The sequence below is a fragment of the Zonotrichia leucophrys genome, chromosome 20, assembly GCF_028769735.1.
Source record: "Zonotrichia leucophrys gambelii isolate GWCS_2022_RI chromosome 20, RI_Zleu_2.0, whole genome shotgun sequence".
NCBI lineage: Eukaryota > Metazoa > Chordata > Aves > Passeriformes > Passerellidae > Zonotrichia > Zonotrichia leucophrys.
The window spans coordinates 8,250,154-8,264,345 of NC_088189.1; the positions used below are offsets into that span (position 1 = coordinate 8,250,154).

The 14,192-nt window shown below is 40.0% G+C and overlaps 1 protein-coding gene across 1 annotated transcript; it reads right to left on the reverse strand.

Moving 5' to 3' along the window:
- Positions 1-1,041: 1,041 nt before the first annotated feature.
- LOC135456214 (protein-glutamine gamma-glutamyltransferase E-like) lies at positions 1,042-11,861 on the reverse strand. The gene is made up of 13 exons (XM_064729942.1): positions 11,852-11,861; positions 9,930-10,097; positions 9,380-9,613; positions 8,706-8,824; positions 8,101-8,229; positions 7,277-7,454; positions 6,983-7,118; positions 6,028-6,131; positions 5,318-5,563; positions 4,095-4,400; positions 3,288-3,445; positions 2,941-3,074; positions 1,042-1,189 (listed from the first exon to the last, which is right to left on the reverse strand). The coding sequence occupies exons 1-13, from the start codon at positions 11,859-11,861 to the stop codon at positions 1,042-1,044; spliced, it is 2,070 nt and encodes a 689-aa protein (XP_064586012.1).
- Positions 11,862-14,192: the final 2,331 nt, after the last annotated feature.

A 14,192-nucleotide genomic window follows, 5' to 3' on the forward strand; every position in this document is an offset into this window, starting at 1 on the left:
CACAGTACCCTGTTCAGTGTGGTGGAGGCTGGGGCACAGAATTAAGGTTTTATTGCTTCCTGGCCCAACAGTGCCCGAGCAGCAGCTTGTCTTTCCATCCACTTTACCTACACAGTCATTTTTAGTCAGAGCTTGAGTTACTGTTCCACAGTTATTGCCCATAAACCAAGCCACTCACTGGGCTACACCTACTTCACTGGAACCCATCATTTAGCCTGTACCAGTCCCCCATAAAAGGTGGAAGTTTGCTTTACTAAACTCAAATCTAAGAGATGACTTCCTGACACATAATCTATAGTGAAGATTCTTCTCAAGTAAAAATATCCTCAGACTTATATTGCCCTGCCTTTTATTCCCAAAGAAGACTTCCAGCAAATAAAAAATATCAGCATTCTAAACTATGTACAAAATATGTACGCTGAGCTGGGCAATTACCCCCATGTGTTTGTTGAATGCCTCTCAAATTGGACACCACCCAAATTCCTGATGAACATCTCCTATGCCTCATTTGGTCACTGTGATTTACCAAAAAAAAAAAAAAAAAAAAAAAGGAAAAAAAAGGGAACTGTTAGGACAGTTTATAGCAAAGACGACAAGGCTAAATGATATAAATTGTGCAAGTCATCCTCACTATGTTGAAGTATCACAGTTTCAGTAAGGAGAAACACTTTGGAAGTGTTTGGAAGTCCATTGGATAAGGCTTTCACTAAGTAACAATGAGTTTATGAATGTGTGTGCAGAGGCATCTGGAGCCAGGAGGAATTAATTCCAAAGAAAGCCAGACATAAATCGAAGAGTCTCTAAGTAGAAGGTAAAATATACTTTTTAATATGGATATTCACAACAGTAAATGAACAATCAACCATTCCTCAGTTTATTTAAAATTACAGTGTAAAATTGCAATGATATGGTGCTGGTGACCCTTTATCAGAGGAAGTGAAGATTTGTTTTGCTGATTATCTCATTGTTTTCTATACATGATTTCTTATCACATTTTGTTCAGTTTATACACACACAGACCACTCCTTGTACATCTTCGTGTTAGTTAATCACATTTACCATCTTAAAGGTCTTGATATCTGCAAATTTATCACAGAAGAAATTAACAAGTAGATGTTTGGGTCCCGCTTCAGAAGGGATAAGTTTAAACTTGGTACTGGATTTCTCACTGGCTTTCAGTGGTGGTATGCTAAAAAAAAAGGAAACAGAGGGAAAATATAAGTCAAAAACAGTCTTATGCAACATGCTTCAGTTTCTTCACTAATCATCTTCCACCTGGAGTAAGAACTCTTATCACTTCAAAGTAAGACGGCCATGAAAAGATCACACATGGCTTGATCACACAATACTTATCAGATAAGTATGTGATAAGTACTTAAAGACTCAAATCCATACATTAAAGGCTTTCACAAATTCATTATGCATTAACCCAGATAAGCCCACAAAGGGGGACACAATAATATGTGAGATAAGATTTCATGCAGAACAGAGGGTGTAAAACACATCACTGAATCATTGCAAAAGAATAAACAGAGACCTTGCAGAATATTAATATCAACGCTGGAATTAGAAAGGAGTATAGCACCAAGGAAACCTCAGTGTTTACAGAGCAGGAAATTCTGAATGGAAATGAAAATGTTTTACACCGAATGCTTTGTAACTCTTGGAAACTTGTTAATGTTTTTCTCTTACCCTGACATAGTGTCTTGTCTTGCCTGAGGATAAAATTGTGTGGGATAGACAACAGGAGGTTGGCAAATTCCCTCAGGAGAGCTTATAAATGATGGGATGAACCATTCCTAATTGCTCAAGTGCAAATGGCAATGTTAAGTTGCTGTGTTTGTTTGTTTGTGTTTGTCTATGTATTCAGCTAAAGAGCATGTTTTTATATCCCAGGTATTTCCCAGAAATAGCTACATTTGTGAGGATACATTGAAATTTTTATGCAATTTCTCGTCTGTACAAAATGAGGGATAGTCTGGAAATTTAATCTTTCTGTTTCAATTATGAAATACTGAAGGGAAAAGGGCAGAAAAAGTTACAAAATCACCAAAGAAGATAATAGGCAATTTTATCTATAGTAAAAAAAAAAAAAAAAAAAAAAAAGGTATTTTATTCCAGTCTTCTCAATCTCAACATCATCAAATAGTTTCTAGACTCTGTTTATTAATAATCTCCTAAGATAATTATTTGGTAGAGTTCTGAAAGCAGAACTTGAAAATTAGTGTGCCTGGAGCTCTCATTTTGGAAAAATCTGCTTGTCATAGTTTAGTCTGTTCTGCAAAAACCATCCTCAAACAGTGATCTGCTGTGTCTGGAAAAGCTGAGCATGGAGCAGACCTGGCTTTGTGCTTTCAGAGTTCTCACCCTTTGAGATCACAACCTGTGTCTAAGTAGTATTCATTTTTGTTCCCAAAGCTGAGACACTGCTGTATCTGCTTTTTACATGTACTTCTATATGTTGGATATACATACAATTTGTTTACAATGCTGTGCACCCAGATTGGCACCTGCAGTCCATTTAATAAAGTGAAAAAATATCCTGGTATGTTGTAATTTGGACAGAAATAGTTGTGTATGCTCTTGTTGGCCTTTGATCACAACAAGAAGGTGCAACCTGTCTGGCCTATAGCAGGATAGACAGCCTCAGCAACACTTACAGCTTGAGTAAGCATGAATTTTTTCTCTGGAAGTGTGTGGTCCTGCTAGATAGGCAGGAAAACAAGTTCTGTCCAATTAGGACAGCAATTATTTGACCTCCCAAACCATGGAGCCAAAGCCCAGCCTAGATGAAGAGCTGGCTCATCACTGTGTGCTCATAACCTGTGCCTCCCAGCTGACAGCTAGAAAAAGGTGATGTCTCATCCCACAGTTCAGTTCCAGCTCATCCATGCCCACATTCCTGTGTGTCTGATAGCAGGAGATGGTTCTGGTACCCACCGTAGCTCCAGGATCCCTTGGAGCAGGTCACTGCCCTCCACCTGCAGCACACAGTCCTTCACCTCCTCGTTGATGGGATTGGTGAATGCCACCTCCACAACCACCTCTTTATTCACCTTTGCTTCACCAAGAACCTGTGCAAAGAAAATTCTTGTGAGGTCAGGTTCTGTGTTCTTTTCTAGCTGAGCCTTTCCAGGAGTCAGAAGGGGAGATATTATGAGAGGCTGTGATGAACCATGGCAGAATTCTTGAACGTGAGCAGAGCATTTCTTTCAGGGAATAAAGTGCTCTCAAAGAACTCCCTTTCCCTTTTCCCTGCCACTGCAGTTGCAACAAAAGGAATTTACCTGTATGTCAATGGCAGGATTGTCCAGGGTGATGTTTCTTTTCACAAGCACTTGAATCCCATCTTTTACATGACATAAAGCTGTGACCTGGATTGTTTTGTCTGTAGTTAACTGCTGCTGGTATTCAGGATACTTTATCTTAATGGGGAATTGTTTTTCTAGAAGGAAAAATTAAAAAAGGAATTGGTATATGCTTTTATAAGCATATCTAACATTAGTATTTTCCTTTTATGCTGTGACTAGGAATAGGAGGGTCTTCAGCCATCATTGCCAAAATTAATTAATGCAAATCTATCTGTTTGCTTTAGGTAGATAGTGATTTCTTTAATGTTATCCCTTCTCCATTAAATACTACTGTATTGCCTGGCTTCTTTCCCCACCTATTGCTCTGAAAGATGCAACAGCTGGAGTTTAAGGAGTTTGCTGGTGCCTCTCCAGAAGTTAAATTACATATTAAAGAAATGAATTATTTTTTCTGTTTCTCACTAATGACTTTGAAGTCTAAGATTAATACAAGACTGTATCAGTTGTGATCCAATGATCTTTCACCTCATGTTGGAGATGCTGACACATCTCTTATCCCAGGCTCCTAATGATAACATTTTCCAAAATGTGAAAAGCACTTGGGGACATGAGAGTGTGAAGCATGCCTTGTTAATGTACGTGAAATGCAATATTTTTCTCAGCCTCTTCTACCCAGGGATTTAGGATTACAGTTTGTTAACAGCTTTTCCCCCCAAGCTGAGCAGCCTCCAATGCCCCTTTACAGATAAAACCATTATGTTTAAAAGGTATTTGAAAAATTACCTTCCTTTGGGGCCAGAGTGACAGACAGAGAGTCCTTCCAGATCTGATTAACTCGTCTTCTAGTATACAGAGTACTCCATGCAGTCATATTTACATTTACAGTCTTAGCATCAGACTGCAAATTTTCAAGAACCAGAAGTAGGTTGAGATCTTTGCCAACTTCTAAAGAGCCAGCCACCTTGAATTTTCCTGAGATGTCAGGTTTCTGTTCAACTTCCTCCTGTTTTGGTGCTGTAGGATCAAATTTATCCTCAAGTCCTAGCTTCTTACGGGCTTTTTTGAAAATCTCTCTTTCTTTTGCAGAGCCTGTCCGGGAGAACCATGAAAATTATCCTCCACAGTTAACATGCATCTCCTATTTTACATGGCTGCTAGAGAGAAGCTAGCTAGGACATGGTGTCTGTGCTTAGAGATAAACAAGCTCTCTGTTTTCCACAGCCATACCTCATTTTCTGTATCTGCAGTCAGTAACATCACTGTCCTTCTAATAACATTTTTTTAAAACATAAAGTCTTTAGTCTAAAGTTTCTCTTTCCCCATTTCTATCCCTTTTTATGGCTATAACATTTAGAAATGTGAATTCTTATTTGCTAGCACAGAGGGAGGTCCAAATGTTGGGGAAGGCTGATGGCACTGTGTGGTGGGTTGAGGCTGGCTGGCAGCCAAGCATCCACCCAGCCCCTCACTCCCCTTTTCCATAGGAGGGGAGAAGGCTCGTGGATTGAGGTAACAGGGGTTTAACAGAAGCAGAAGCTGCTGATGAGCAAAGGAAAAAGATAAATATAACATGGGGATGATAGACCCGAAGGACTGAGAAGGTGCTTTGCTCTTGCACCCTTTGAAATAATTGCTTTTCCTGGGTCTTAGCTCAGGTTTCTGCAACACACCTTTCATCCTACAAAATCTGGGCTGTAGCATAATTCTCACTAAGCAAAGGCAGACAATGCATGCCAGCAACAGGAAGATGGAACAGTGAACACTTTATTTGGAGATACTTGGACTTGACTTATTTAGGTCCCACAAAGCAACTACATATCAGAAAGGGAAGGCAGTTGTTTTTTCTTTTTCTCAGTACCTTTTCTTCCCTTTTTTGTAGGAATTGAATAAATCAAGTATAAATTCTGCTCCTACTTTATAAATGCCCTAAGAGACTCCTAACTGAAAATTTATATACTTTTGGGAATGAAGCAACTGTGATCAGAAGAACCAGAGGTTTTACTTACCTTCCTCATATTTATAATCCCTGGTGACATCTACACGAGCATCTCTACCAACTGCCTTGGTACTGATGGAGGCACCAATTTCTGTAGACTTGGAGAATATCAAAGTTTTCTTTCCAGTTGCAGAGTCATAGTTCCAGTACATACAGTCTGCATTCACTTCTGCAAACACAAATGGGCCGTCGTAGTCCAGCTCTACTTCTCCTTCTTTGATGGCGTGCCGTGAGGCAGGACCACACTGATAAATTCCTACAGCATCAAGGAAAAGGAATTTAGGCATAATCTTTGCCAGCAAGCAGATTATTAGACAGATATTTATCACTAACTCCTGAATTGCCCTGTGCTGCTGTCCCATTCAAGCCCTTTCATTCACATAAACCCTCATACAAGGTCACTCATCAATGTATCTTGTGTTTATTCTGAAAGTACACTTGATTTATATTAAATTATCCCTTAATTTTCAATAGCACTTGATACCTACATTGGAAGTATAGGAATTGCTGTAAAAACTGCTCCTGGAATTTTAGTTCCTTTCTTGGCATCCACAGATGATCTGGAGCTTTTCTAAATGCAACCAATGAAGTATTTTCTTCTGCAACTATTTCTGAGCAGATTGACTAATTGCTTCTGCAATGATTTCTCTTTTTCCTTCTCTCTAAAAGTGACTGATTTTATAAATTTTCAGTATTAATCCTGAAATAAAATTTGTGTACCTCCACTTTCTTCCTGGGGAGTTGCATCCAGAACTTGCCATCCACTGTAAGAGGGGCCCAAGTCGTTGCGTGTAAACCAACTTTCATTCCAGACATGGAAATTCCTGGGTGCAAGAATGAACCAAGTAAGCTACTAGTATGTGTTTATGGATTCCTGTTCACCTCCTTTAATCAGCCATCTTAGTTGCCTGGATTAAATGCCTTTATTTGCACAGTTCTTATCTGAGACACACTACTTCTACCCTGACCCTCACTACATTAACTAGAAATGTGCTCAAAAATTGCATTGTGGAATAAATATAAATGTTCAAGGGCAGAAAACAAATTTATCAGGTTATAAAGATTCCTTGAGCATATTCTTCTCCAAAAGCTCCATACATTTCCTTAGTTTTAGCTTTAGGTTTCCTTCTGGCATAATGCTACAGTTCTACATGTCACATGTAGATAGAAAGGGTCCAGAACAAGAAGGGGAATAAACAAGACAGAAACTGAGGGACTACTTCTGCTCTTTGCTGAATGCAAGCTTGTTTGAGCTGCATTTGATGCTAAATAGAGGCAGTAGTTAAATTACTTTCACTGCAAATGGTGCCACTGCAAGAAAGCTGGTTCTGATGAACTTTTACTGGTTTTGAAAAAAATTTCAAACTAGATTAAGTCACCACTGTTTGATACATCCACTGCAATATTGCAAGCTTTCAGCCATCTGTGGCATCATAACTATAGTTTTGCCTGCCCTGGCTTCAATAAGCTGTTGTAATTAGTGTCACAATACTTTGTTTAATTGAGAAAGAGTGAAAACACCAAGTCTTGTAGTATTATTCTGTAGTATTTTTTATTGATCCTCTGCATGTGTGTAGTAGTTTTTAAGGCAATTCTTAAGAAGATAAAGCATTTGTCATTAGAATCCATCCTCTGTAGACATTAATAAGCTCTTCAATTAAACACTGAGGCTTACCACACGCTGTCAGCTCCCCTCTCCAAATGATTTCCTTCTGCATCATAAAACTCATCCACACGCAGATTTCCATCTGCATCATGGGCAGAGCTGAAGTTTGTAATTGTGCGGGTGGGAATCCCCAGACATCTAAGCACTAAAGAGTGAAGAGAAAGCCACAGACAGAAAGCAATATTTCTGCAGGTTTCATATAGCATAGTAATGTCTTCAAAGGCTTCCACATAGGAAGTATTATCAGTGTTTCTTTTAATAGAATCTGTGCAATGTCAGTCATGTGCGTGACATGAAACATACCTGTAGTCAGTACTGCTGCAAAAACCCAACATTGTCCATATTTAACAGGTTTGAATCCTGATTTCTTCCAGCTTTGCAGGATTTCACCACTTCCTGTCCAGCTGGTGGGATTTTTGCCACCCTCATACTTTCCACTCCAGTTTCCTAGCACCACCCCTTGGTCATCATTGGCGTTGACCTGAGAAGATATTCACTAAATTTATGATGAGGTAAATTAAGAGTTTACAGCCTGTCTGAAAGCAGCCTGGGAGTTAGAGTAAATGCCATATTGATTTGAGCCAGCAGTGCTCTCTCATGAAAAAGGAAAAGCTCACAGTAGGCTGCACTGGGGAAAGTGTGACTAACCTTTCTCTTTTATATACCAGGAGGCAACAGCAGAAAGCTGTAGCTTGGGAAAATCATATTTGACATAAGAGAAAGTTTCCTCATTAGGAGGGTAGGGCAGCTCTGAACTGCTCACCCACTGAGGCCACAAACCCTCCTTCCTTGGAGAGTTTCAAAGCAGCCTGGTAAGTCCATGGCAGAGCTGATCTAGCACCCCGTAATTCCTCTTCAAATGGGTGGCTGGACTAAAGACCTCCAAGGAACTGTTCCCTCAACCATCCCAATCTTATTTTTGCAGTGTGAATACTGGATATCAAAGTGATAATTATCAAAACTATCCCAGAGGAGATAAACCTGGCAGGATCAGAGCAGTTGACCATGTAGGACCATACAGCCAGTGGCCTAAAATTCTCTGTGAAGTGGCTTCATATTTACTTTCCCTGACTACTTTTACAGGACACTTAGTAGTTGAGTTTGCACTTTGTGAAGCTGCTGCTTACCATGGCACTGAGAACACGGCCCAGGTACCTGGGGTCGTGTCTGTGAGACACATCAGTGATGGGATCCTGGCGGTAGTACAGGCTCCGATCCATTATGGCCAGGCAAATATTGAGGATGTCTCCTTGAAACTGTGGTACAGAAAGAAATCAGTGTTTTGAAAACAGAGATTACTAAAAATCAGGATGCAGACAGCCACATTAGTGTTGAATGGGGTTTTTAAATCACTGATTGAAATGCTGCAGAGCTAAGCCAGGCATTACCATGTAAAAATGTGGCCACAACAAACTCTGAAAATCAGAACTCACAGGGCTTTTAAAACCTTGGAATTTGTGGACTTGAGGCCTCAGCATTGCTACAGTACTTTACTAAGTTAAGACTACATAGTCTTAGTAAAGATATTAATGTTTGTGCTGGCTGCTCTTCCAAGGCAGAACAGGGAATAGTAGATTACAAATCCTCATATTGATCAGTGAAACAGGGCTTGGCACAAGGGCTCATTGGAACAGCAGAGTCCTGCTCTTCAGAGATGTATGCAATGAACTGGAAAAAGCAAATGATCCAGTTCATGCAAAAACAATGTCTGGTGCTTCAGTGCTACATTTACCTGGCCAAAGTTCCATCCAAAGCTGCTGATATGATTTTTATTGCCTGCAAAAATGATGCCAAACTCTTCTAGCACATATTCCTCACACTCAGCCGCGTTAGGCATGAACACATCATCACCTGAAAAACCAAAACAGAGAGATATACAAACACGACAGGCAAAATAAAACAAAACCTCAGGAGTCTTGCTCTGTAAGGCAAGAGCTCTCTTAATCTATAAGGGTGCTTGCAGATATCCACCCTTTGCTGTTCTTGGTGCTATAAACAGATTGTGAAACTCAGGATCTACAATTAGAGAAAGGGGTGGGAGGTGTCTGAGTGAAGATGGAGGTGTGACACTGCCAAATCTCTGAGAAAATGGTAAATATGACTCTTTTCTTGGTTCTACAGAGGCCAGACACTCTCATCTAAACTTGTGCAGAAATTGGGAAGCTTTGTCAAAAGCAGAATCTTTTCTTTTAGGACAATGAGCTGTCTAGTATGTACATGCTACAGAGCTGATTCTATGTACCAGAAGGTCCTAAGAAACTGTTAGACTCTTCTTTTTGATCACTGATCCATTCTGTTGTCAATTTTCAGCTGCTATATTAAAGTATAGATCAAACAGAGAAATTGCAAATATTAATGAAGCTAACAGCAACATAGATCTTTAGAGGAAATTCCACATATTCATACCTGAAGCCCAAGGGTTAAAAAGCAAAACAAAAGTGCCAAGACTTTGTGGAGAGGAGCTGCCACTTTGAACACTCAGCCTGTAACGTCCAATGACAGCATTGTGTGGGCTGGAAATGGAGATGCTCACAGAGCTGGTGCTGCTGGACTGCACCACTGCACCCCAGCCCTCCTTGCTCGCTGTGCTGGAAATATCAAACGTGGCCAGGGTCTTGGTTGCCTTTGAGGGTTTTGGACCTTTCAAGAGAAACAAAGAACAATTTTTTTTCCCATGCCATGCTGAAATAGAGATTTAGTCATCAACGAACTCAGCAGGGATGTAACCCTCCCAACCCTCCCCTCAGATGAATTTGTGCCAAACATTGGCAACTGAAGGAAGCTGTGGCTGCTGGCTTGGGTGGCAGCAGTACAACAAACACCTCACACACTTCCATGGCTGTGAATGAGCACGTTGGCTCTGAGGTTTTCTCTTGCTGCTCTGTAGTGCAGATTGGGCCAGAAGAATGTCCTGAGGGAGCGTTGCTGTCCCTGTGGAAGAAGCTGGGGGCCATACCTGTTTCTGCAATGAATATCAAGTTCTGCTCAGGCCGTTCTGCTCCATTGAAGGTGATAGTGAAGGCCTGTCCTCTCCTCACAATCAGTTCTTCACTAGAAAATTTACTTGTGTGGTGTTCTCTTGCATTTTCTTTCAGATGCCAGTTGGTACTCGGCTGCGTTGCAGCTATGAAAAAATGAGAAGAGCAAAAAAGCTTGAGGATACAACCAAAGAGGAAAGAGCACAAACAAACTCTGAAGAATTGCTTATTACTTTCTACAGGTAACTGGTACCCATGTGAGGCTTCTGCTAAAATTAGAAATAATTTTTATGTGAGCATTTTTTTTAAGAGGCTCCATCTTGCATAGGCTGTTAGAGGTTATCTGCATAATTAAATATAGAAGCAGTAGTGTACAGGGTACTAAAGATATACCCTGTACTAAATTAAAATCAGAAAGGCATGTAAGAGGAGCGAAACCTGAGAAAATTGAATATTTATGAGTTACTTAGATAAAAATCTCTCTGAACTCTATTAATTCTCCCATTCTGAGATGGTGTCACCCTAAGAGAGGCACAGCCTTGCTGCCTCTGAATGAGAAAAAAGGAAACCTGACTGAGCTGAGAAACCGTGTGAATTTTAAGCCATGATGTGGTCTCTAGCCCCATTATGTGTCACACAGCTGCCACTGTTGGAAGCACCTAACAGGAACATGCTGATGGACACTGGGATGTTGTTTGGCAGTGGAAGAGGTGGCAGAATTGGAGAGAGAGCATTCTTAAAATATGCTTTGGAATGCTCTTGCATGGGAACTGTGGCTTCAGTCAGAGGCCAGAGAACAAAGATCCAAGATTGGCTTGGATCTGCCATCATCAGAGCCTATGGAGGGATTTCTAGTAGGAGATGGCTTGATGGTTTAACTGAAGTGCAGAAGTATAGATGAAAAAGGTTTTTTTTTCCCCTGTGAAGAGGGAGATAGGAAAGAGTAAGAGTGTGAAGCTTAGGAGTGGAAAATTGTTACCCTGTGCCATTATTGAGTAAAAAAAAAAAAAAAGCATCCTATGTTCAAAGAGATTTCTTAATGTAAAGATTTTTTTACAGCATGATCTTAAATTTATCAAGTTCAGAAAAGCCTTGAAATAACTACACTGGTAGTTTTAGCAATGCAGTCACTGTCCAAATGTAGAGCAACGTGGGTTTTTTACAGTATTGAGGTGAGAAGTACAGATGATTCTTGAAGAACATATCTACTATTAAATAAAATCCTCAGAAACTTAGCAGTGAAGAACATCTATTGTAGAATGAGCTGAGGGCTCAGGGAGTTTTGCCTTTAGAAAGGCAGGAGCTGGAAAAGCAACATGAAACACTTTATAATCATTATTAAACTGGTCTGTTTGCATATCTATAAATATTAGCAGGTGAACAAAAAACCCACCACAGTGACAAAGAAACTGCCAAAAAACCCCCAACACTCCCATTTTTTGTATCCTCTCTGCCTCAGCTTCAGATTTCAGCCTTCTCTGCTCAGTGTAGCCTTCCTCAACCTTTGCAGTGATACATTCCCAAAGCTCTGCTTTGCTTCTTTCTCCTATGTCAGGTCTGTCAGTCTGTCGTTTGCCCTTTTCTGAAAACTCCAAATAGCTGCAAGTTTTCCCTTCCTATTTGCAAAATATAACATTTTTATGTCAGTTAAATACCTGTGCTGCCAAACCTCATTCTGACAAGCTTGCTTTTCCCATGCACACAATAAATGAAAAAATGCAATTCCTCTGAAAATCCTCACTTTCAATAGAAGAGCACTTTCCTGCTACTTCTTTTTTTATTGGATCAAATCTCCTTAGAGAAGTAGTGACCTCTCAGTGTCCATGACAGAGCTGAACATGAAGTATGGATGTAAGAAGGTAACAAAGAGCATCACAGGATGGGCTTTCCCCTTGCTCACCTTGGCCCATATCTGATCAATGTGTCCTCTGGAGTTTCCTCTGGAATGCCTCCTGTAATTCTGCTGGCTCAAGGAATGAGTTCTACTGGTGCCTTTCACTTCTTTAAACTCTGCAATATTTCGTCTTGGGGTGGAGCTTGAGTAGCTGTCTTTGCCCCCAGCCTTGATCTGACCAGTGGGGCTTGAGGATTCATTTTTCATTCATTTTCTTTCCTCTCTCAGTTCTTACGTCCTCATCTTATTTCCTTGCAAGTTAACATCTGAAGCTTGGACAATATTTATTCCTAACAGCCTGGCCATTTCTTAAGAATTTCTTAATGTATTTAAAACCATAAGAACTTCAGCAATTAGCTGCTTTTCTTTCTGTTGTAGGGTAAAGTTCTAGGAACAGCATAACTCCTTCTTGCAAAACACTATTTTTAATTTAAAATACTCCATCAGAAATAATTACATGGACTTTTTGTTTAAATTAAGTCCCTAAATCTGTTGTTTTGGAGCTACTTTTTTCCCCCTCCCTGCATTGTAGTAACTGCAAAACAATGACCAAGCCACCATCTCTGCACCAGGTCCAATCAGGGCCAAATTTAAAGAATCAGTTTTTCATTTATCACAATTTCTGTTTAACCCTGTTCAATAGACAAGCACTCCATGTCATATTTGCATGACACACTACAGTGACACCAGATAAGTATATTTGTGACTAGTGATAAAATATTTCCTTTCAGCTGGTGCTCTACTATTTTTTCATAAGACATCTCTGACCATGCTACTGGCAAAGCCAATTTCTGCCCAAAAATCTTCCACTTAACTTCAAGGACAGTGAATTTTGCTTTTGCTTTGCAGGTGGCTCCACTTTGTGTTAGGAAAGAGATAGACTAATTCTGATAGTTTTATGAAACAACCTGTAAAATTTGATGAACTTAATGCACATCTTAGAGATGCCTCTCAGTGACACCGATATGCTGGACTGGCACAGCTGAACATGTTCCCAAATTCATCATTTTGGTTGGCTGGGCTCAGTATTCAGGAGCCAAATTGTTTTGTTTTCTGGTTTGGATCGTGTTTGTAACATCTAGAATTGGAACTTGCCCAACCCATTTAATATACAGACATGTTTTATTCATGTTTCTTATAAATGGTGTTGTTAGAAGAAAGAGTTTTTAACTGGCTATAATTCACACTGCTACTTTGACTCTTTGTTCACTAATTATCTTAATCTTAACAGGGACCATAGTTTTATAACTTGCAAAGCCCAACTGTGATTTTAAAGTGATAGGACTAATCCTCAAATTTTAAATGTTTTAGAATTTGATTAGAGTTTTTTGATGTTAAGACATACTCTCCTATCCATACTTTTAAATACTGTTAAATGTCACACAAACAATATTCAGAATAAATTTAAGTTTTCAGCCTATCCTTGGATACACAGCAAACCATTTTTCTTTGATAGGAAGGTTAGTTACTGTTGAAAGAGAAAGAGCAGGAGTCCATTTATGCTGGCAGACAGTATGTCAGGAAGAACAAGTTGTGGCTGTTGTGTCAGCTTCTGGTGTTTATTCCCAGCTCTGCCTGAGTTGCCTTGCGGGCCTCTGGTGTGCTTTGTTTGTAAAACAGATGAATGATACATACTGGACCTTTGGATTAAAGATTATGGACAAAGGTTGAGAATGAGGGCTAAATTAATGAGAAATATTAACACTAGTCAGAACATGCAGTCAGTCAAGCACAGGGCATCTGACCCAGGGAGCTCCCTCACCAAGCACTGTTTGCAGGGCTTGGATGGGGGCTGTAAATGTAGGGACTGCACAGGCAGGAGCTTCAAACTCTGTGGACAGCAAGAGAAGACTCTTGGACCTCAGAAAACTGAAGCTATGAACCACGTTAGTATATTGTTTCATGTACCCAGAAGGAGGTGTATCAGAATCATCTTTTGCAGACTGCCCCAGTCATATCATTCATAGCATCCAGTAATACTCAGATTTTTCCCCTCACCTCAGTAACTGCTAAAGCATTGAATGTAGAGGACTAAGAAATTCAGCACTGAACAGCGAAGGACATATTTGTTAATAGGCAAATTCCCCTCAGTAAACTCCTTTCTCTTCTTTCCAATGTTTTCTTTCACACCAACTCTATGTGAATCCTCGGTGATACTTGAATTTTATGAAATGTCACCTATTATTAATTGTGTTTTGTTCAGGATGGGAAACTAATACCTACAATAGTCTATCTGCTCCTATCTTCTCTTTGAGCACAGCTCTTTTTTAACATATCCCTAAAGCACCATGCTGCAACCACATGGCCATGACTCACTGGGACCGCCTCAGTGGACTCGATGATCTTA